Below are 22,652 nucleotides of genomic sequence, written 5' to 3'. Positions count from 1 at the left end.
GCTGTTCATTGTCTATTTTTAGCATTTTGGGCTGGCGCGCGACAGCTGATGATGATGTCAACAACAACAACGTGATGACGTACGCAACGTTCTCAGGATACGCAATAAAAATGAACGTCAGCGTTGCACTGATCACAAGCGGCGGGGGCGTCGCGCGGACTGTATGACATGTACACGTATCGGACAGTACAGATGCATCACAGAATAAACCGTACGCGAACGAAACATGAGAAACGTCAGGATTGAGGGTTAAAGGGGGGGGGTATTATAGTGGGGACATTTTAAATTTAGGCGAATTCATTAATTTGTCAAATTTTTTTTCTTTCTCGACCTCAAGGGCTGGTAAAAGGAGGTGGAGCGAGCCGGTTCTGGCGGCCTACTGATATTTAACGAGTTTGATCTTATAAGGCCCCTCCCAAAAATATATTATCCCTTGTGGTTTATTATATATACCAGTTGATTACGGAAGCCGGATAGTGCCAAGAAATAGGAATGAATTAATAATTTATTTCATAAGCGCGAGAATAATAATTGTTGGTACCTTTTATCTGGCGGCCGCCACTTTATCCGGCGGCCTACACATAAAGTTATGGCGGCCGCCACATCTGGACTACACCCTCTTTACTTTATTGAGTGCGATGCACAGTTGTTTTGATTGCTCTAGTGTTACAGAGATGCTAAGTCAGCGGCCAGGAGAAAAAAAGAGTCCATTATTTGGAAGGCCTTTTCTTAATGGCGGCTGGATAATATTTCGGTATTTGAGGGTCACTTCTTCACACGAAATAAAACTACTGCGCACATTTGCAGGCAGCCTTCATTCTCTGTCCGAGTTCATAGTTCCCAAAGGTGATAATTTTTAATGAAAAGGCCCCCGAACAACAAAAAATGTCCTTTTTTTACTGTGTAAAAAGATTACAAGACAGAAACAAACAATGATATACAAAATAAACCTACATTTAGTTCGGTCTAAAAAAATAAGACGGGGAGAGTTCCCCTGGCGGCGGACAGAAAGTCAAAGCCGGGGATCGGGGGGAACAGAATCCCATGGGAGATTCTGCCCCACGGACCGTTATGCTCAGGGGGGGGGGGGGGGGCAGAATCCCCGTGACATGAGCGGGCTGTGATCGAAAGTATTATTCTAATGGCAGCAAAATCATTGCATCAGTTTTTGACAAGTTTTTATCTGTTTTACTTTCATTACGTCACCAAGGCCAGTACATACACAGAGCAGCATTCTTTGAAATAAGATTTTCACACAATTTTTTTGTCACGTTGACAACATCCTTGAGATAGTTTTCTCTGTAGAGTTTTGAGAAAAGAGTAAAACAAATTTTGATATAAGTTCCAAACGGCCCTTGTTTTAAAACATTGCACGCATAGCTTTTTTACTTTTTTGTATGATTACTTTTGACTGACCATCTGACCACACCGAATGAGCTTCAACTTTTAGAAGTGATTCTGGTCACTGTAAAAAATGAAACATAATTTAGACCATATCTTTGTTTAGACCACAGACATAAAGGTTCTTATTGGGTGCGTTCGTTTAGCTTCCCTGGGTCGACCCCGGTGTGTGGTTGGTTTTTTTTCCAGGACGAATGTGTGCAGATAATTACCGACGTTCGTCCTGGTGGAAAAAACCGCCACACACCGGGGTCGACCCAGGGAAGCTAAACGAACGCACCCTTATGGCCGTGTCCGCATATGCGACTTCGGCTACAGCTACGGCTAGATCAGCGCGTCTGTCAGTGTTGAAGAATAGCAGACGCGCGCGCCCTAGCCGTAGCTGTAGCCGAAGTCGCCAATTCGGACACGGCCTAAGTATGTGGTTTAGATTCAGTAATTTGAGCCACCAAGTGTCGAGATTTAGTTAGTGTAAAATGGCGCCGCCCTAGGGGATAGTGCTTTTTCGGTCGTCGTGGGTTGTCAAATTACAACTACAAAGTTTGAGAAGTTAGGACACTATGGCTAAGCAAGGAGATATGGGAAAAATTGAATCAAAGACTAGAGCCGAATTGATTGATCTTTTCAATAGACAACAGATGGTATTGTCACATAAGTGAGTATCATCAGTATACACTACACTACAGCCTTACTTACTATGTCATTTTAATAATAATAATAATATTAATAATAATATCGAATTCGAAGTCTTATATAGCGCAAGTATCTACCAAACAAGGTACTCAAGGCGCTGAGTATATACAAACTTTCAAAAAAATAGGTTGTTGCAGTGATGAATTCTGAGACCCAATTATTGTCAGTGCAGTGGTCAGTCACTGAGTACTCGAACGTCAGTGTGCAGTGTGTGTTTAAAAAACCTTCCCAAGGTGTTTTCATGCAGTATATTTTCTGAAGATTCTGAAGATTCAGTGGCGCTGACTCAGTGATTGACGTCCACCACACCAGGGCTGAATGCTTGCATTGCCCTTTTGTTGAGTTATAAATTAAAAAACATGCGGCCAAGTTGGACTAAACCATTCTGTAACTGGGGTGTTTCTATTGGAAGTGAGTGGGCGCTGTCCGTTTCTGATGCTCGTCGTTCGCACCTATATAGCCCACACGCACTGCCGCGCAACACCCTTTTTGAAAGAATGGTTTAGTCCAGCCAATGGCAAACGATCGTAAAATGTTCATCTAACAACGATTATTTTGAAAACGTATAGCGTTATTGAGGCCCAAAATGTATTGTTAGACCCCTATTAAGGCTCATGGGGGAGCCTTAGATAGTTTCTAGAAATATATTGTAGTATAATTAAATATAAACTATTATAATGAGTTATAAAAGTATATTTTTATGTGTAGTAAAAAATTGTATTCATTCTATTTATTTATTTATTTATTTATTTATTTGTTTATTTATTTTATTTCCTCAAAACCTAAAAACATAGAGAAGATAAAAAGATAAAATACCCAGAACTTATGAATAGGAGACTTTTTTCCACTGTCATCTCCACGCTTGTGGAGATAATAGTGGAATGAATCTCATAACAAAAATATGTATTCACAGGTTTAGTTTTGAGATATATGTCTCTTGCAAAATTAGAATCTTCCTTCATGCAATGTTGTGCCAACCCTTAATTTAAATATTTTATGCATCCACAGGAAAAGGCTTGAAGTACTTCCAGATAAAGGTAAAAAAGTTCAACTTTTAGCAGACAAGCTACAACAACTCATTGCAGACTATGCAACACCAATGGACGACACTGCAAATCTGTTTGATCAACTTGACATTGGTACAACCAAAACCACACCGCATGCTGTCAAGAACGCATTTCTGAATACAGACTCACCCAGTTCAAGCTTCAAACCGTACAGAACTTTGAAAACGAACAAGATATCAGACTTAGGGGAGGGATATGAGCGGCCCCAGGCTCCGCCCTCTCGAGGTGGAACTCCTCGCCAAACGGTTGAGGGACAGCCTCCTGAGGTTTCTGCAGTTCGTATACCTCCACTTAGACACCCAGGAACAAAAGCTCTTAATGTGAAGGAGGCTGGAGATCTCTTGCAGACACAGAAGAGCAAAGTGGAGGTAAAGAATAACAGCTAACTTCTTTTAAGGGAGAGTTGGAGGTCTTCGTCTCTGAATATGATGCTGGGTTTCCCAAATTTCACCATAGCTAACTGGGTGCTTTTCGCACTTCTCCAGCAGACTAATTTTTAACTTCACCAATGCTATTATAAACAACCTCAAAATCGTAAAAAAAAAATATAAAAAAAAAGAAAAGAAAAAAAAAAAAAACACCCAAAACTATGAAAAAACACTCTAAAGCTAAGGAACTACCCCTCCCACCCAAACAAAGTTAACAGAAACACCCAAAAAGCTATGACAAACTCCCTGAACTGGATTGAAGTTGTTTTGTGTCCATTGGATCGATGCTCTTGGACTTGTTATTTGGCGATGATTCACAACTTGAGTAAATGTCCCAACAGTAGGACTCGTTGGACATGGGGCACAGAAGCGTAATCCACTTGCGCGATAACTTTTAATATTTACTCGTGTCTACTTTTAAGTGATTGTACATTTCTAAAGTTTTTTCTAATGGGTGTATTTTTGAATGTCATGTTGTGCAAGTCTTTTGCAATAATTTGTTTGATATAAATGTGTGTATCTCCTACAGGCATTAATGGCTCAACAAGCTGCAGAGAGATTATCAGAGAGACTGGACATTAGGATGGGTGAATACAAACCATTAACACCAGGCAGGTAAGAAGAAATGCAAAATAATAATGATGAATCATAATAATAATGCATTTAATAGATGTTAAATTTGCATCATGGATAAAGAATATTAATTTAAGTTTTTACCCATACACCGATGTGTATTAGCACTGTATATTCAGTACTTTCCCCCGAGTCCTGGGAAAAAGTATCACAGGTATGTTACTCGGCTGGGATTCGAACCCTCGACCCTTGCAATTCTAGAGCAGTGTCTTACCAACTAGACTACCGAGGTTTATGGGTATTAACATCTATTATATCGTTGCGGTACCCGCTGCCAAAACATAGGATTCGAACTGCCTCTAGCTACTTGTAAACCATACATGGTGCTATGTAAAAGGAGTAGGTCTTATATTTCCACTGTAGTCCCACATACCCTGCAGGAAAATACTGAATGTTGAAGCGCCTTGAGCATTACTGAGTGTTCAGTGTCGGATTTGCTCGCTATATAAGAAGACATGCATACCTGTGTCATACATGTGGCAAACTGACTGACATTATTAACATGGAGTAGGCTTCTGGCAGGCTCTTGAGAATAGGACTCAAACTTTAGGGCCAGCACTTCTATAGCTTATTATGAAAATGTATTTAAATGTGTGCATGTAGTAAAGACAGAGAGACAAAACAGGAAATTTATACTCCCAATTAAGGTTTTAACAATTTTTAGAGTTGTGTGTTGTGTTCGTATTTCGTTTAATTATCGGCAGCAAATTGCGCCACAACACCTTGTAAAGCATTACATGGTGCTATCAGAATTAGGTCTCTTAATCTCTTAAATCAAAAGTAGTCCCATATCTGGCAGAAAATACTGTATGTTACAGCGCCAGGGGCGTCACTGGGTGACGGACATTTGCGCTTTATACAGAAGCCAGTTATTATAACAGACAAGAAAAGGTGTAAAATTGCGTCAAACACTCTGGGTCTATTCATGTGATAAAAACAAGCAAAACAATGGAACTCAAACTAGGGAGAGTGTTTTGAGAGTACCACTCTTTGTACTACTAGAGAAATAGAATCCTTTGACTGTATTAGTTATTTGATTTTACAGTACATGATGTACATGTATGTACCTTCTGACACTCAAAGCACTTCATGGTTCAGCCCCTCCCTACCTTCAGAGCATGCAACAGCACCGGCATGCGAGGCCAGGGCCCAATTTCATAGAGCTGCTAAGCACAAAACTGTCCTTAGCATGAAATTTGTGCCTTGATAATAACAGGATTACCAACCAAATTTCCACGCGATTTTGATGATAAGCAAACAGCTGAATACCTGTAACAAGCAATATGCAACAAATGGAAATTTGGTTGGTAATCCTACTTTTATCAAGGAAGAAATTTCATGTTTAGCAAATTTGTTTCCCAGACTAGCCTTGCCTCCTATGGTGATACGACCTTCTCTAACATTGCCCCCAGACTCTGGAACTCTCTGCCTAAAAGTCTTAGAGATACACATGGCACTTATCACTTCGTAACTCTCTTAAAACACATGTTTTCAGATTCTTTGATTTGATCTGGACTGGGGCCTTTGAATGTTATATGGAGAAAGTGTGCATTATTATGTGTTTTTTTTGTTTTTGCTGCCTAAGGTTCAGAGAGCAAGAGACAGATAGTGATGACAGCAGTGATGATGATGAAGATGATGATGAAGATGATGATGAGGAGGAGAAGACAGAGCAAGCAACCTGACAGACAAGACAGTGGTACAACATTAGAGAAAGACCGATTCTTCGTCACCCTTTCAGGCCCAATGGTGACTTTAATCCACTGTGTATTATATGGTGGCTGTTTAGACAACTGTGCACTATACCCTGCGTGAGCCCCAAAGGTGACTTTAGTCATCTGTGCACTATACCCTGCTTGAGCCCCAATGGTGACTTTAGTCCACTTTGCACTATACCCTGCTTGAGCCCCAATGGTGACTTTGGTCAACTGTGCACTATACCCTGCTTGAGCCCCAATGTTGACTTTAGTCCACTGTGCGCTATACCCTGCTTGAGCCCTAATGGTAACTTTAGTTGGCTGTGCACTATACCCTGCTTGAGCCCCAATGGTGACTTTGGTCAACTGTGCACTATACCCTGCACTATACTATGCACTATAAAATTGTATCCTTGACCACAAGAGGGGGGTTGTTTGGTCATGTTTTTCTTTGTGCAGTCATGATAAACGTATTATTTTGAACCCTAACGCTGACCACACACATGTCTATGGTCTGCCCTCTTGGTAGTCAAATTGCACGAAAAGATATGGTGCAATACTTGTGACCACACTTGCACTGACTAAAATGTGCCCAGCACAGAACACACAGATTTTAAACTGACTCCCAAATGGCGCAACAAAGACTTTTTTGGTGATGATGTCAGACGATTTTTGTCAATGATAGTAAATAAACAATTTATAGTAGTTCAAAAGCCTTAGATTTGCATGTAACATTCTGCAGTTACGGAACCCAATTAAATTGAACCTAAACTTTCCATACACCTTCAAAGTTCCAGGTTTGTTTTGTGCCTAATAAAAAACAACAGTACTAAAATTTACATGTATATTATATACAAATATTGCAACTTATTATGTAATAAATTGTACGGAGTAATACATCTAATTTACTATAGACTAGTAAATGTGTAAAACAGTAAATCTTGTTACCACATATCATGAATTCTTGTCCAGTTCCATTATTCACAAAACAGTTGCAGGTAGTCGTTGCAATATGATAAATTCAAAGGCACCTATCTATTTTGTTAACTCAATTCATAATTAATAGATGGAAATTTGCATCAGGGATAACAGACACTATCTAGAATTGCAAAGGGCATGGGTTCGAATCCCACCAGAGTAATATGTCTGAGTATACAGTGCTAACACACATCGGTGTATATGGGTAAAACCAAAATTAATATTCATTTCATTATTAATGTCTAAAACTTTTGTCGCAACAAAAAATTGTCTTGACTTGCACCTAGTTAAAATACTGTCTCTTACTCGCCTTAGTTTTTTACTCAACACAAGTCTTTGTTATCCTGCAGACTAAGTGCCTGCAGGAGACCAGTCCACTTTCTGTTAAAAAAAAATGATAGAACTGCATACTTTTTGAGAGCCGAGTCCATTGGTCAAAATGTTGGATCATGTTTCTAGTGGTGTTATTATAATTTATAATTGTACAAAACTTTGAGAGTATTTCAACTACATATATTTGGTTTTTCTAAGTACTTGAAAGAATAAGAATTTAATACATTATAAAATAATACACAATATTCCAGAATGAATGTACACTTATCCACAACAATTTAAAAGCTATTTATAAAGTACCGTCTTTTCAGATGAAAGTAAAAATGTAAAGAATTGTATGTCAAATAAAAAATCAATTTAGAAAAAAGAATTGAAAAAACTGAATATTTCTTCTGAAAGGCTTGTTGTAAACTCAATGGAAGTTATACTAGAACACAGCTTCAGGCGCAGCTGGACAAATACATTGTAATAATACACTTTTTTACTGACAGGGCAAGTTTGGGGGTTATCATGGTGATGCAACAATGGACAGTACACTAACCAGATTAAAGGCAGTGGACACTACTGGTAATTACTCAAAATAATTATTAGCATGAAACCTTACTTGGTAACGAGTAATGGAGAGCTGTTGATAGTACAAAACATTGTAAGAAACGGCTCCTTCTGAAGTAAAGTAGTTTTCAAGAAAGAAGTAATTTTCCACGAGTTTGATTTTGATTGAGGTCTCGAAATCAAGCATCTGAAAGCACACAACCTCGTGTGACAAGGGTGTTTTTTCTTACATTATTATCTCGCAACTTCAAAAACAAGCTCAAATTTTCACAGGTTTGTTATTTCATGCATATGTTGAGATACACAAGTGGGAAGACTGGTTTTTGACAATTACCAATAGAGCCCAGCTGAGTGTCTTTAATACTGTGTTCTCAACCATGTGTGCATTCAGAGCTACATGGACAACAGACATTTACCTCATAAACATGTCTGCTGTATCATAGAAAACCAATACAGTCTCCTACAAGGGGCACTTTGGACATTCTGGATTTACAGATGGGTCAGTGTATACATGTATTGAATCTTTAACATTGAGCCCAATTTCATGGAGCTGCTTAAGCACGCACAATTAACCAAGCACAAAACAATTGGCTCACTATAATAAGGTTACCAGCCAAAATAGCACTCAATGTATTATATTTGAGACTGGTTTCCTGCTTATTTGCTAAGCAGAAAATTGTTAAGGACCATTGTCTACTCCCCCTCAAAATGGGATGTTATGGCTTTCTTTAAACATAGGCCACATGATAAGACTGACGTAAAAAGACAGAAAGAGAGCCATTACACCCAACAAGGTATGCTATATTGTGTGCTTAAGCAGCTCTATGAATATTAAGGGCCAAGCTGGTGAGAATTTTTATGGTAAGAGAACTATGCTGATGAAAATACATGCTTAAGCCCTTTTCACACTACTCTATTCCTCGGGTTTACCCCAGGGAGATAATGGCCGGTATTTTCACACTACGATCGCTTTGCCCTGGCACATGGGCATACCCTTGGGAGTAGCCACCCATTCACCAGAGGAGGGCAAAGCGGTAAAACACAGAGTATTCTTGAAATATGCAGCTGGAATAGGGACACAGTATGAAAGTGTGCCGGGGTAACTGTGTGGTACAAAAACTTCTGGGGCCTCTCCAGGGCTGCATTCAATGAGGATAAGAGATACAGTGTGAAAAGGCCATAGGCAAATGGGGATTTTAGCAGCATACGCTGTGATACAGCATCACCTCCATTGATCTCTACCCAGCTTTTTTACAGCATTTCCTCAGCCATGGAGTCTTGATGTACCAGCCTACCAGACACCATAAGTGGCTGTGTTTCTTCACTCTGACCAGATGATAAATTAGATGCCTTCATCCTTAGTCCCTTCTCACTCTCACTCCCCAGCTCAGAGCCTCGACTTGTTCTCTTCCTCCTCAGCATCTCCATCGTTTCCTCTGACGTCCCCGTGCTGGATTTCGTTGACGGATTCCGTCGAGTCAAGAGGGTGACGGCCGTCTGAGCAGGACTCATGCTGTCCATTTGGCTACTAGTACTTGCTTCTGATTGTTCGGTCGACGTCACACGAGCTAAGACTGGCTCTCCTTTTTGACTGGTGTGGGATTTAGTCTGAGGCCTTGATTTGATACTGCTCCCTCCTGGTGTCCTAATGCGTGATGCTTCAGCAGTGGGTAAAGAGCGCTGACTGGACTTTTTACTTTTCATGCCTTTGTGTCGAATACTGAAAACCACAAAAAATGTTGAGCTTTATCAGTCAAAACAAACATAGAAAAAATCAACAACTTTTTATGGGGCACTTTGGTTTAAGAAATTTAAACACATGAAGTATTCAAAATTGACAGAAATATTCATGTCTAAAGCTTACTATGTATAAAATTGGCACTGATCTTCCTGAGAACTAGTGTGAGAAATTTTCTGAATGTCTCTAACAGAAAATTATAATTATTATTTGTGTTCAAATTCCTTTTGCCTTGTTCAACTATTTCTCAACAAATGTTTATGTGTATTTGGTTTGCGGTAACACCATGTGTGTATCTACTTGCCGCGGAGTAAACGTTCGGGGGTTCGGGAGACTTCACAGTTCTGAAAAGAACTGTCCTGCTTTTTTAACTATTACCCGGGCGGATGGTATAGAAAATAGGCTTGGACTACTACTAAGCTTATAGGATCGTGATTAATTGTACTACCGCGGAGTCAGTTCTTAAACTGGTCTCATTGATTCGACTAGCTTGCTCCAGTCATCGTCAGGAGAATGCCTCAAATCTTATAAACAAATTTAGATATGCACTTTACGTTTATGTACAACAATAGCCCGAACCAAAGGATTAGAAGAAATATACTTGTATAACTCAAATAATGATGTACCTTGAAAAATTACTCTTTCGGCACTTTAGAGGTAATTTTCAATTTTTAAAACTTTCAAAAAATCATGTTTACTCACCATGATAAGAGTTCATGTAAAAGTGTCATGAAATTGTTGTATTCTGTTTCACCGAATGGCTGAAAATAGATATGGGAAAAAACACAACATTATTATCTTAATAAAATATTTGTTGCAAAGCACAGTCAAATTCATTTATAATGTGCAAGTTTCATAAAAAATATGTACAGATGTGCATTACAATAGTAAAGAAGTACAGACTTAGGGAGGTCTCCATTGGTTTTGAACAGTACAGCCAAGCCAAGATGTCTTCTGTCTGTCCAAACATCTTTAATGGTTAAACACACTTATATACACATACATTTTTTTAAAGGGAAGGTATACATTTGGTACTCACTCTTAAAATTAGTTTTGGCTTCATTAGAAGCCTACTGCAGATATCGATCTAAAGTGTTTTGAGAAACATTTCACTTTGAGGTCATGTGGTTGTGTAAAAAGAAATCAAATTTACATCCAGAAAATTTTAACCTGAGAAGCATTACTTTTCTCAGACTGTGTATTCCTATTAGGGATTATTCTTTCTGCGGGACATAATCACTTTGAATTTTTAGCAAAGTCTCAAAAATCGCTACATTCAAACAATTCCAAAAACCAAAGGTATACATACATTGCCTTTAAAGGCAGTGGACACTATTAGTAAGTACTCAGAATAATTATTAGCATAAAACCTTTCTTGGTAACGAGTAAAGGGGAGAGGCTGGTAGTATAAAACATTATGAGAAACTGCTCCCTCTGAAGTGGAGTAGTTTTCGAGAAAGAAGTAATTTTCCACGAATTTGATTTCCAGACCTCAGATTTAGAATTTGAGGTCTCGAAATCAAGCATCAGAAAGCACACAACTTTGTGTGACAAGGGTGTTTGTTCTTTCATTATTATCTCACAACTTCGATGACCGATTGAGTTCAAATTTTCACAGGTTTGTTGTTTTATGCATATGTTGAGATACAGCAAGTGAAAAGACTGGTCCTTGACAACTACCAATATTGTCCAGTGTCTTTAATTCTTATACTTCTTGTTGGCAACAAACCATCCTTGCAAACAAATAAACAAATCCCATGCAGTCCAAAAAACCCATAAACATGCAGGTGACAGGGCCTTTTTGCGTTGCCTCTCCCTGATTATGGAATAGTCTAATGTACCAATCCAAACCAGGGACTGCAACAGTGTCCCACTCCCAGCCTTCAAACAGGCTCTCAAGACCCACCTTTCCACTAGTCTTAGCTGGTCTACAGCGTCTTTGCTCTCCCATTTCCTCCTTTCTTCAGCACCTTGTATCCTTTGGCAATTTGGTGCTTTATAGTGTTATTATTATTATTACAGCACCATGTAGAAACATTACATGGTGCTATCAGAATTAGGTCTCATAATTAAAACGTAATCCCACATCTTGCAGGAAATACAGTAAGACATGTGCGCTATATAAGAAGCCACAATTGTTATTATTATTTATTATTATTATTATAACTATTATTATTAAAAACAAACCAGGACTAACACTTACCTTAAGTCCATAATGAGCATTGTCATAAGCAGCAGCAAAAGCCCTGCACAATGCAACTGAAGCTCCCTTCAGAGGGGCTTGTGGAGGATCTCGTAAACTTAGAATGTACTCTTTCAGATTCCCGCATGGTGGACGTACTCTCCGACACTCAATCTTCTCCAGTTGGTCATCTGTTTTGGAAAAGCGAAATATAAATACCTTTCATTATTATTATTATTATTAATCTTGCCTTTAATTCTTTTACTTTTTGTTTGCAACCAACCATCCTCGCAAACAAATAAACAAATCCCTTGCAGTAAAAAAACCCCCATAAACATGCAGTAGACAGGGACTTTTCTATTTGAATAGTTTATTCATCTGTAATTGACAATAAATTAGTGTGATCGGAGAATAGTTTTGCTTTGGTTTTCTCAAGAGTACACTCTGTGCATGCAGCTCAGTGGTTTCCTTTAAAGGCACTGTACACTATTGGTAATTGTCAAATCAGTCTTCTCTCTTGGTGTATCTCAACATATGCATCAAATAACAATTTTAATTTCTAGCTTACCTAGTTTTGATAAAGCGTCCACTGCCTTCATTCTGTAAACATATGTGCAACTTTCTGTAAAAGAAGACAGAAAAGTCTGAGTTAATAATCAAATATTTAAACAAGTAAAGGTAGTAAAAGAAGGTGAACCTTTAGGTTGTCACTCTTAAAGGATTCGGGTACTTTTTCAAAATGTCCACAGATTTACATTAACCTTACAGGGTTTGAAGATAATGATAGTGGAAAGCTTCCCTTTAGTATTACTAACTAAGGTTGTGTAGTTTTTGAGAAATGAGTAAAACAAGTCACAAAATAATTTTGGCCTCATTACAGACCAAAATTATTTTAGCATGTAAAATCCCCTTAACCAGTTATGATATTATACCAAAACCATAGCATAACTGGTTAATACGTTTTTACATGCTAAAACTGAGACGAAAATTATTACTTTTACTCATTTCTCAAAAACTACAGCACCTCAGTAAGTAAAATTTAAATGGAAGCTTTCTACCATGTCTACTATCATAATCTTCAAACTGTGTAAGTTTAATGTAAATCTGTGGACATTGTGTTTTTTGTTAGGGAAAAAGTACATATACCCTTTAAAGACACTGGACACTATTGGTAATTGTCAAAGACCAGTCTTCTCACTTGGTGCATCTCAACATGAGCACAAAATAACAAACATGTGAAAGAAAAAAACACCCTTGTCACATTTGTGTGCTTTTAGATGCCTGAATTTGAGACCTCAAAATCGAACTCTGAGGTCTTGAAATCAAATTCAAATAATTTTGTGAGAAATAACTTCTTTCCCGAAAACGACGTTACTTCAGAGATGTTCGGAGAGAGTCGTTTCTCACAATGTTTTATACTGCAAAAAATGGTTGATGGCCTGACAGTTCGACCCTAGCAGAGTCTTTCTCGAAGGCCTTCGAGAAAGACTCTGCTAGGGTCGAAACGTCAGGCCATTAACCATTTTTTGCATTTATACTCTCAGTCCATTTGGTTGGTAAGTTGTTTGCAACAGCTAATTCTATTTTCTCAATGTTTTATACTATCAACATCTCTCCATTGATCGCTAACAAGTAATTTTTTATGCTAACAATTATTTTGAGCAATTACCAATAGTATCCAGTGCCTTTAAAATAAATGGCAATACAAATTAACTTGGATAAAACATGGAGGTATTACAGTGAGTAGCTTTTGATACTACAGTTTGTATATAAAGCATTTTAAAAATAATTTTACTTTGAAGTAATTTGGTTATGGAAAAACATAGTTTTTATCCCCCAAATTTTAATCTGAGAATATTGTGTAAAATGTGTATTCCAATTACGGATCTTCCTGCATGGACAAATTCGTTCTGGATTTTTAGCAATATCAGGCATGCAAGTAACTATCAATGAAAAAAAGAGGAAAAGAGACAACTGGACAAGAAAAAAAGAGGAAAAGATACTATTCCTATCCTTTTGTACACAGAAAGTAAAGAACAAAAGAGGAAAGTCAAAACCAAAAAAGAGGAAATCAGCTGAAAACACGAAGTCTCACATGCATGCAATATCTCAAAAACGCTACAACCTTTTGAAATGAAATTTTCACAGGTTATACTGTTGTAATGTACAGATAGGATTAAAACATCTGAATGGTTCCAAAATTAATGGTAAACATTCCCTTCAATTGAATAATAAACAAAATCAAACGCAATTAAACAAATTATTTCTCTTGACTGATTTCTGATGCCCATACCTCCTGCAATAGTGTCCCTATTGAGGAATTTAAGTCTGTAGTCATCGTCTCCAAGTAGCCGTGGTTCATACTTTCGACTTGAAGCATTTGTGAGCTGTCGATCAATTTGTGTTTGCAAACTCCTGGGGGCGCCATGACCAATCTGTACATGGGGATCTCGATGAGAGCGAAGAGCAAACCGCATAATCTGTCTCTTAACAAACAGGATGACTACTAGTAATGCCTATCAACGAAATTGACATAAAAGAAACAGTTATTAAATATTGAATAATAATAATAATAATAATCACAAGTTATCGTACAGCACTATATCTTTGGGCACCTACATAGTAAAGGGCTTGCTATTATTTATTAAGGACAGTTTTTTTTAAAGTTTGTGAATCATGAAACCCATTTATGTAATAATTCAAGGTAATTTTACAGTAGATTCAAACGATGATGGTACTATAAGCAATACTATTCTGTGTTTAGCAGGTTTTTGTGCTTGCTCTATCCAGAGATGCCAAGTCAAGAGGCCAGCTATGCGTGAGATTTTTCAAAGCTCACCACCTAGCCCCCCCCACCCCAGATTTTTTTTCCAGTTTTAGAAGGCCTTTCGAAATCGCCGCCCAACTTTTTTTTTTTTTTTTTTAAATAAGATAAAAAAAAATTGCAGAAATTTAATTGTCAAAAAAAAAGTGTTCCGAAATACATCAAAAACCTCTTCAGAATAATTCAAACTCACATGAGGTACACAGGAGATGTTGATGGTTAATGTGGAGGTACGATTGTGTCAGATTATTTCCTTCCCAAAAAAATAAAAATCTACTAAAAATGATGTCCAAAATCCTCCACTCAGTTCTCCTTTTCTCCTCCACAACCTCCTTTTGACCTCAATGCGAGGGCGCCGTACTGAAATGACGTCATGTGCATAAGGTCTATAAGTTCTATATGGTCTACTTCCTTGTTCTAACTTCCAACTTCTTCCTACCCCCTAGTTCTATTACTTTTTGTATTACACTGACTAGAGTTTTCAAGTTGGAGTCTAGTCATACTCTACTTAAACTTTATACCGGTAATAGTACAACTACAAGTATCGTAGCGTCATACGTTATTGACCCTCATATGTTTTTGAACCCCCAACTTTGATTCCCGTTTACCGCGAGATTGTGCAAGCTGCACCGGTTGCAGAAGCTATTAAAATGATTGATTTTTGGTACTAATCACTAGTGCATTATTATGCCAACATTCAAATGAGTCAAAGAAACATCATCCAACCTCGAAAGTTCAAAACAAAATTACTATCTGCTAGATTAAGTTACATTCTGCTTTAGTCACTAGATGGATCACATGAGGTGGTTACTATTTGAGATTCTATGGTGTGCCAATATGAGGAAAAAATTAAAATATTTTAAAACAAAATGACAAACAATTTTTAGTGTGGATTAACTGCATACTGTAATAAATTCAGATAAGCGTAAACAATATTATGTCTACATTAAAGAAAACATATCTTAGATTGGTTTCTTATCTCCTGAAACAAAACATTACTGGTCTGAAATGGGGAAAAACGGATTGTTATGAAGTGTGCGTGCTTCAAGGGGCGTGGGGTGTTTTACTTCCATGCCTTATGATATCTCTGGATTCTAATATAGTAGCCAAAATGCCTTGAGACAAAAATGTAATTAAATTTGTTAAGTTGTAATTTAATAATATGTTTTATTTATTTTGCACGCCATACTAGCTTCAGAATATTCAATAAAATACCAACCAATGAAAGGTGTGAAAACATATGACGTTGCTCCAATGTTGTGCATGCATTTAAGCACTGTTAATGGCGGACTGTCTCTCGCAATGTAAAACCAAACTTTAAAATTTTTAACACACCATGAAGTGTAAGTGTTATTGTTAAATAATTGGATAGATGATTTGAAAAAAAAACATTCAGTTTTTGATTGTGAACAATTTTCACTGAAACACACATGACACAGGATACAACACGAGCAAGTTATAACTTTTACAGTATAGCGCCCTCTTTGGACAGGTATCCACTGCCTTAAAAAAAAAATAACACCCGCTGAACCCCAACCCCGCTGAATTGGTCAGTATAGTCATAACAATAATAATTTCTTACCGATCCTCCGATTCCTGCTATGAAGATCAACGTAGGAGTTACTATAGAATGATCCTGACTGACCATTTTTGCAAGTCTAATGTCATGGTCGTTACAACTTTACAGCACAATACTTATCGCAACGATTTTTGTTGAGAGATTTTACGTTACAAGGAGGCCGCCATGACAGTCTCTATCAATACTTTTACGAACTCCATTCGTAAAAATGCATTTTAAAATTTTATGTTTTTACGTTTATATGCACGATTACTATCTTAAATTAATTAATGGTTAATGATATGTTTAACAAAATTGCTTTTTAGTAATAAAACATTAACACAGATATTATTTAAACAAAAGCATTTTTGTACATACTGAAAGTGGATATTTTGACCTCATTAATTTGCCGTTCAAGCACTGCTGGATCATCAATCTTCTTCTCTCTTTATTTTATTTATTGGGCCCAAAATCTTGCGTATACAGTAAAAAACAAAACAAGAACGATGGCAACAGGAAATGCTGAAGAGAGGAACAATCCTAATGTGCTTTTAACTGGTAATGATAACTGGTCTGAGTGATAGTTTACATTTATAATACATTATAAAATTTATAGTTAAGAATAGGAAGAAAATATTAAATAAAAAAATGTTAGGCCTACTCCTTAAAAAAAAAAGGATTTTTGCTTAATTTTATTTAGAAAATGCTGGTTTGTTGACTTGGATTGGAGGAGACTGCAGTTCATTGGTTTGGTTTCTATAATAAAATGATTTGGTGGATAACTTTCCGTATTGCGCCACCACTTTCTCACTAATTTTTACTAAAAGGGATATCTCATTGGACATTGAGGCAAATACTATATTATTTCATATAATGAATAGGGTAGATGGCCTTAGCTTTCGATCCAAACTGGACCTTCTTCAGAGGCATAAAACAAGTACAAACAAATACACATCCATTTATAGAAAAAGAGAGGGGAAAAGGATTAAGAGAAGGATCCAGAAAGAAGCGGGAAAATAACAGCCAATCAAAGTTTCTATTTTAGACAATATTGGTGGATATGAACCAATAGGTGTAAAGTGGCGAGGACAAAGGATGTTAAGTATGAAAGGATGGATTACTGGACCATAAAAGTGGTAAATGCATTGTTCGATAACAATGCAGGGAAACATGAAAGGGTAGAATTAGAGAGCAAGTTGCACCATGATGCAACTAACAATGGTCAATTAATAAAGAATAGCAGAATCAGAGGTAGGATGGTATTAAAAATAGGTATGAGGGACCTGTGGAAAAAAGGGGGGGTTACTTACATGAGATAGTTATAGTAACAAATTTATAAAAAACTTAAACAATTAATTTATACTTTATTTACAGAATATAATATACAACATAAGTTCTCAGGCAGGAGTGAAGTGGAGGGTAATGGGAAGTTATTTAACACCAGTGTTTATGTTTAGTCCAAAGAGTTTGACTGTCTTGAGTTGGTTAATCCAGTGTGATTCTCTATGCTTGCGGTGTGTGTCATCACCATTGCAAGCTTCAATCACCAGAAGTTCAACATCATTGACACTATGATTGGGGCTGTTGAAGTGGATAGAGAATGGGTACGGTTTCTTGGTCTTTATGGAAGAGACATAATTCGCAAAGCGAAGACTAAGTTTGGTCTTAGTCTCTCCCACATATTGTAGCCCACATCTATTACATGATATGACATAGACTACATTAGACGTGCTACATTCGGAGTCGGACTGAATGTTGTATGAAGAGCCAGTGGTATGACTCTTCACCTTAAGTGAGGGCTTAATGTACATACACGTTTTGCATTTGGAACGGGTACATTTGTGACGGCCCAGTATATCTGTCGTGGGTTCTGTTCAGACTGTACCTGGGGGAAGTTTGGCCCTGACCAGGATGTCACCAAGGTTCTTAGGGCAGCGGACTGCAACCATGGGAACCTCGGTGATTGCTGAGTGTAACCTGTTGGAGGAGTGAAGGATAGTCATGTTATTATTGAGGATTGAGGAAAGTTTGGGTAGTTTGGGGTGGAAGTGGTGACCAAGGCAACTCTATTGGTAGGAGCTTTTTTGGCTCCCATGTTGGTCAACAGAGTATGACGAGGTGCGTTGAGAGCCCTGTTGATAGCAAGTTGGACCCTGCGTTCGCTGTGACCCCTAGATACAAGGTGTTTCCTCAGCTCTGATGAGCGCCTCTTGTACAGGGTATCTGTCGAAAAGATAGGTCTGATACGTAAGGCCTGACTGTAAGCAATTGCCTTCTTACAGTGACTAGGGTGACAACTGTTAGAGAGAAGGTAGTGGTGGGTGTCGGTGGGTTTACCGTAAACATCCGTGACAATGCCATTAGGGGATTTGGTTATTGTAACATCTAGAAAATTCACACTGGTGAGAGAGTATTCGGTAGTGAACTTTATGGTGGGGTGAAATGAGTTTATATGGTTAATAAATTCATCCAAGCTGTCTTGGCCACCACACCAGATGGAGAAAATATCATCAATAAATCTCCACCAAACTAGTGGTCGGTTGGGGGCGGAGGACAGGAGTCCTCCAACTGAGACATGAATAGGTTAGCATATGAGGGTGTAATTTTGGTACCCATGGCAGTCAACAAAGACGACCAGCTAAGAAGAGGGGAAAAGGTGGGTCTTGAGAGCCTGTTTGAGGCTGGGACACTGTTGGAGTTTCTGGTTAGGATAGGTAGAGAATTCCATAATCGGGGAGCAGCAATAGAAAACACAATCGGGAAAATTAGCGTAATAGGAATGTGAACAAGATACTGCATTTTCAATTTCATTTACATTGTCACCAGTGAAGTACTCATTGTGAAGAATTGCTTATATTTAACGACTCACTAATGCAAGCATTTTCTTCTTGTACCAGGTACACCAGGCACAGGTAAAACCACCCTTGGCCAGGAGCTTGCTGATAGACTGTCAATGAGCTACATTAATGTTGGAGATATTGCTAAAGAGAAGGAGCTGTATGAGGGTTGGGATGACGAATATCAATGTCCATTCCTGGATGAGGAGAGAGTAAGAAAATAATTCTATTGTTCCTTCCCCAACAATTTTTGTTTTACAAATGAAGTTACCCAGGGGTTGATTTCACGAAGAGATGAAACTTAAAGGGAAGGTACACGCTTGGTAATTACTCAAAACAAATATTAACTTAAAAACTGACTTTAACGAGTATTGGAGAGCTGTTGATAGTATAAACATTGTGGGAAACGACGAAAGAGGTAATAATTTCTCAATAAAATAATAAAATACTTCTAGCTAGCTAGAAGTCTTTTATTCCTATCTGAAAGCATACAAATTCGTCCAACAAGGGTATTTTTTCTTTCATAATTTTCTCGCAACTTCGATGACCGATTGAGTCCAAATTTTCACAGGCTTGTACTTTATGCTTATGATGGGATACACCAAGTGAGAGCACGGGTCTTTGACAATTACCAAACGTGTACAGTGCCTTTAAAGGGATTGTATACGTTTAGTAATTGAAACTCACTGTTTGTTTCAATCATAGTTGCGGAAATAGTGTGTGAAATTTCAAAAGGTAGTAGTGTTTTTGAGATATTACCAAAATCCGGAGCGGTGTACGGTTATTTCCACACAGAAAGAATTATCTGTGATTGATACACAATCTGAGAAACTTCACTGTCTGGGATAACAAGTGGCATCTTTTTCCATAACTGCAGTACTTTAAACTGAAAAGTTTTTCAAATTGATTTATACTACCCAAATGGCTAATGAAGGCAATAACCTTGCCCCTAGTCAATCAATTAATTAAGTCAAGACCATACAGCATCTCAAGCCTGCCTAATGATTTTGGTCCAGATGACTCAGTCCAGCATACATGTATTTTGTAGCTCTTCACCGCTGGCTAAGCCAATTTTAGCCAATGTCCCATTTCAGTAAGTTCATGAAGGAGAAACATCTTCTGCAACGTGAGGCCGTGCCCCATGTGGGTTCCCACAGAATGGTTGGGCTAGCTACCAGCTTGAGACAGGCGTGGAGCTGACAGACCTTGTGTCACCTTCAGCATGCTAGCGTAGAGGTTTACTTTCCTGATGTGATCATGCCCTGAGATGTTCAGGGCAATACGCAGCATCCTGGTTTAACACCCGTCCAGAGACTTCTCCATCTTGGTAGTGAGTGGAATAAAAAGTCTCAGCTCCCGTAACACAAACAGTGACACTACAAACCATATTGAAATACCTATTATTCTGCATGAAATGTTAAATGGTGATTTTATAACCTTTATGCACAGGTGATTGATGAGTTGGATGACGCATTGAAACAAGGAGGCTGCATTGTGGACTACCACAGCTGTGAATTTTTCCCCGAGCGCTGGTTCGACTTTGTATTTGTTCTTCGAACAGATAATACAAATCTGTATAACAGGCTTGAACAAAGGTAAGGTTAATGCAACAAATCAAACAAACGGGTATTCAAGGAATTGCTCAAGCAAGAACTTGAAACCAAATACAAGCACTCAACTCACCGTGGTCCAGTGGTTAGGTTTTAGGACTTGCACTCACAAGGTTTTGGGTTCAGATCCCACAAGCTGACGGCCGATTTCACAATGACTAGAATACGTTTTGTAGTCTAGTTATTGAATCACAATTTCTTGATTTTTGCAATTCATAATCTTAATATAGACGTTAAAAGCAATTTTTGTATTAGAGAGACTGGCTGTTGCAAGCTTGGTGTTTCCTTGTATCCTAGTTTCCTTGACGGGGAAGAGCATATAAACAATCAAACAAACAAACAGACAAGCAAACAAATAAACAAACTAAAAACAACAAACCATAGAACCCAGAAACTAAAAGTGGCGTATCCTTATTTCAGTACCATTAGCCCTAGCCCTCTATCAGCAATTTACAAACTCGTAAAGCTACTCTAGTAAAATGAAACCCAAAGCCTTGCAGCAAAATCCCAAATCTTGAAACCCCAGAACTGATTATATTCCTGATCTCCATTGGTTTGATACGTCTCAGTAATTACCACACATTTTACTTCTCCTGACAGAGGTTACAGCGGTAAGAAACTAGAAGACAACGTCCAATGTGAGATCTTCCAAACCATCTTGGAGGAGGCAGTCAGCTCTTACTTGCCCAGCATCGTCTTCGAACTCCAGAGCAATACCCCGAACGATCTGGAGTCAAATCTGGAATCCATCGAAGAACTGACGGAACGATGGAAATCCAGCAAAAGATAAAAGGATTTATCGGTATCTCGTGTAAATGTTTTCCTCATTTTTATAACTCAGGTGGAATTTTTTTGGATGCAATAAAAACAATGAATGTAGTTCCACCCTTATGATGGGAGGTTGTATGACTGGATACAAGCGTGGTTATATGGAACACATACCTCAGAGCATTTCAATATTTGTAGTCATCATTTTGGCCAATCTTGTTCAAGAAACAATTTTTATGTATCTCAGATCGACTTCATACACAAATTTGGTTGAGAAGCCCTTTAAAGGCACTGGACAGTTTTGGTAATTACTCAACATATATTAGCATTAAACTTACTTGGTAACGAGCAAAGGAGAGCTGTTTCAAGTGTAAAGCATTGGGAGAAACGGCTCCCTCTGGAGTAACAAAGAGGTAGAGGTAGAAAGAGGTAACTTCTCAAGAAAAAGACTTCAGGTCTGAAGCCTTTTATTCAGGCATCTGAAAGCACACACAATTATGCATCAAGAATATTATTCTTTCACTATTTTCTTGCAACTTTGATGACCAATAATAAGTGCAAATTTTCACAGATTTGTTATTTTATGAATATGTTGAGATACACCGAGAGAAAATACTGGTCCTTTAACAATTACCAAATGTGTCCAGTGCCTTAAGAGGGAATCCATGTTTGTTTTTTGCCAATTCCTGGACGTTTCCCAAGTGCGTGGCAATATTTGTGAAACAACTTTTAAATGTCCTAGAACGTCAAAAGAATTGATTCAGAGAATAAAATAATCAGTGACCATAATTTACTTGCAGTTGTAAAGCCATTCCTCTTTCCCAATCACAGATGTATAATTATTGCATAGTTTCATTAATCTTTCAGTTTGAATGGAATTGTTAGTAATTTCAAGTATTAGTTTAAAACAGGAGGAACAATGTTGGTTAATATCATCTTATTTTGAATATGAACATAAAGTATGTAAATGCTAATTTACCATTAAAGGCAGAGTATACTTTTGGTACTATCTGTACAAGATAATGACAAATTTCAATGTACTTGGTTAGGAGCACTAAAGATCTGTTGATAGTATAAAATATTCTTGGAAATGACTCCCTTTGAACTAGTGTAGTTTTGAGAAAGCGGTTATTTAAACAACCAACATTTGAATTTGTGAAAGGCTTTCAGGCCTTAAGCCTTTCTCTGGCATATGTAAGCACACATTTCAATGCTATAAAACTTTTGTTGTTCCTTTAATTATTTTCTTGCATCTTCGATGGCCTATTGAGCCACAATTTTCACATATTTTTAGTTTATGTTTGGATAAACCAAGGGAGGATACTGGTCTTTGACAGTTACCCAAAGTAAACC

The 22,652-nt window shown here is 37.8% G+C and overlaps 3 protein-coding genes across 4 annotated transcripts; 2 read left to right on the top strand and 1 right to left on the bottom strand.

Annotated features, from left to right (window-relative positions):
* The first annotated feature begins 1,885 nt into the window (after positions 1-1,885).
* LOC117295904 (DNA-directed RNA polymerase II subunit GRINL1A-like) lies at positions 1,886-6,122 on the top strand. Its single transcript, XM_033778690.1, has 4 exons — positions 1,886-2,056; positions 3,103-3,529; positions 4,119-4,204; positions 5,808-6,122. Exons 1-4 carry the CDS (start codon positions 1,962-1,964, stop codon positions 5,905-5,907), a joined length of 708 nt encoding a protein of 235 aa, XP_033634581.1. The 5' UTR covers positions 1,886-1,961; the 3' UTR covers positions 5,908-6,122.
* A 1,926-nt stretch (positions 6,123-8,048) lies between these two features.
* Positions 8,049-16,265, bottom strand: LOC117295363 (uncharacterized protein C1orf43 homolog). Of its 2 annotated transcripts, none has more exons than XM_033777969.1 (6): positions 16,109-16,265; positions 13,996-14,218; positions 12,271-12,324; positions 11,724-11,893; positions 10,223-10,281; positions 8,049-9,502 (listed from the first exon to the last, which is right to left on the bottom strand). In XM_033777969.1, exons 1-6 carry the CDS (start codon positions 16,172-16,174, stop codon positions 9,034-9,036), a joined length of 1,041 nt encoding a protein of 346 aa, XP_033633860.1. In that variant the 5' UTR covers positions 16,175-16,265; the 3' UTR covers positions 8,049-9,033. The 2 variants fall into 2 exon arrangements, with proteins under 2 accessions (XP_033633860.1, XP_033633861.1); XM_033777970.1 differs by lacking the exon at positions 16,109-16,265 and adding an exon at positions 15,746-15,779.
* A 219-nt stretch (positions 16,266-16,484) lies between these two features.
* LOC117295364 (adenylate kinase isoenzyme 6-like) lies at positions 16,485-21,652 on the top strand. Its single transcript, XM_033777972.1, has 4 exons — positions 16,485-16,642; positions 18,982-19,133; positions 20,371-20,516; positions 21,132-21,652. The coding sequence occupies exons 1-4, from the start codon at positions 16,591-16,593 to the stop codon at positions 21,319-21,321; spliced, it is 540 nt and encodes a 179-aa protein (XP_033633863.1). The 5' UTR covers positions 16,485-16,590; the 3' UTR covers positions 21,322-21,652.
* Positions 21,653-22,652: the final 1,000 nt, after the last annotated feature.

Source organism: Asterias rubens, chromosome 10, assembly GCF_902459465.1.
Source record: "Asterias rubens chromosome 10, eAstRub1.3, whole genome shotgun sequence".
NCBI classification, from domain to species: Eukaryota; Metazoa; Echinodermata; class Asteroidea; order Forcipulatida; family Asteriidae; genus Asterias; species Asterias rubens.
The sequence above is the reverse complement of the archived record's forward strand: the minus strand, read 5'-3'. Positions and strand labels throughout refer to the sequence as shown.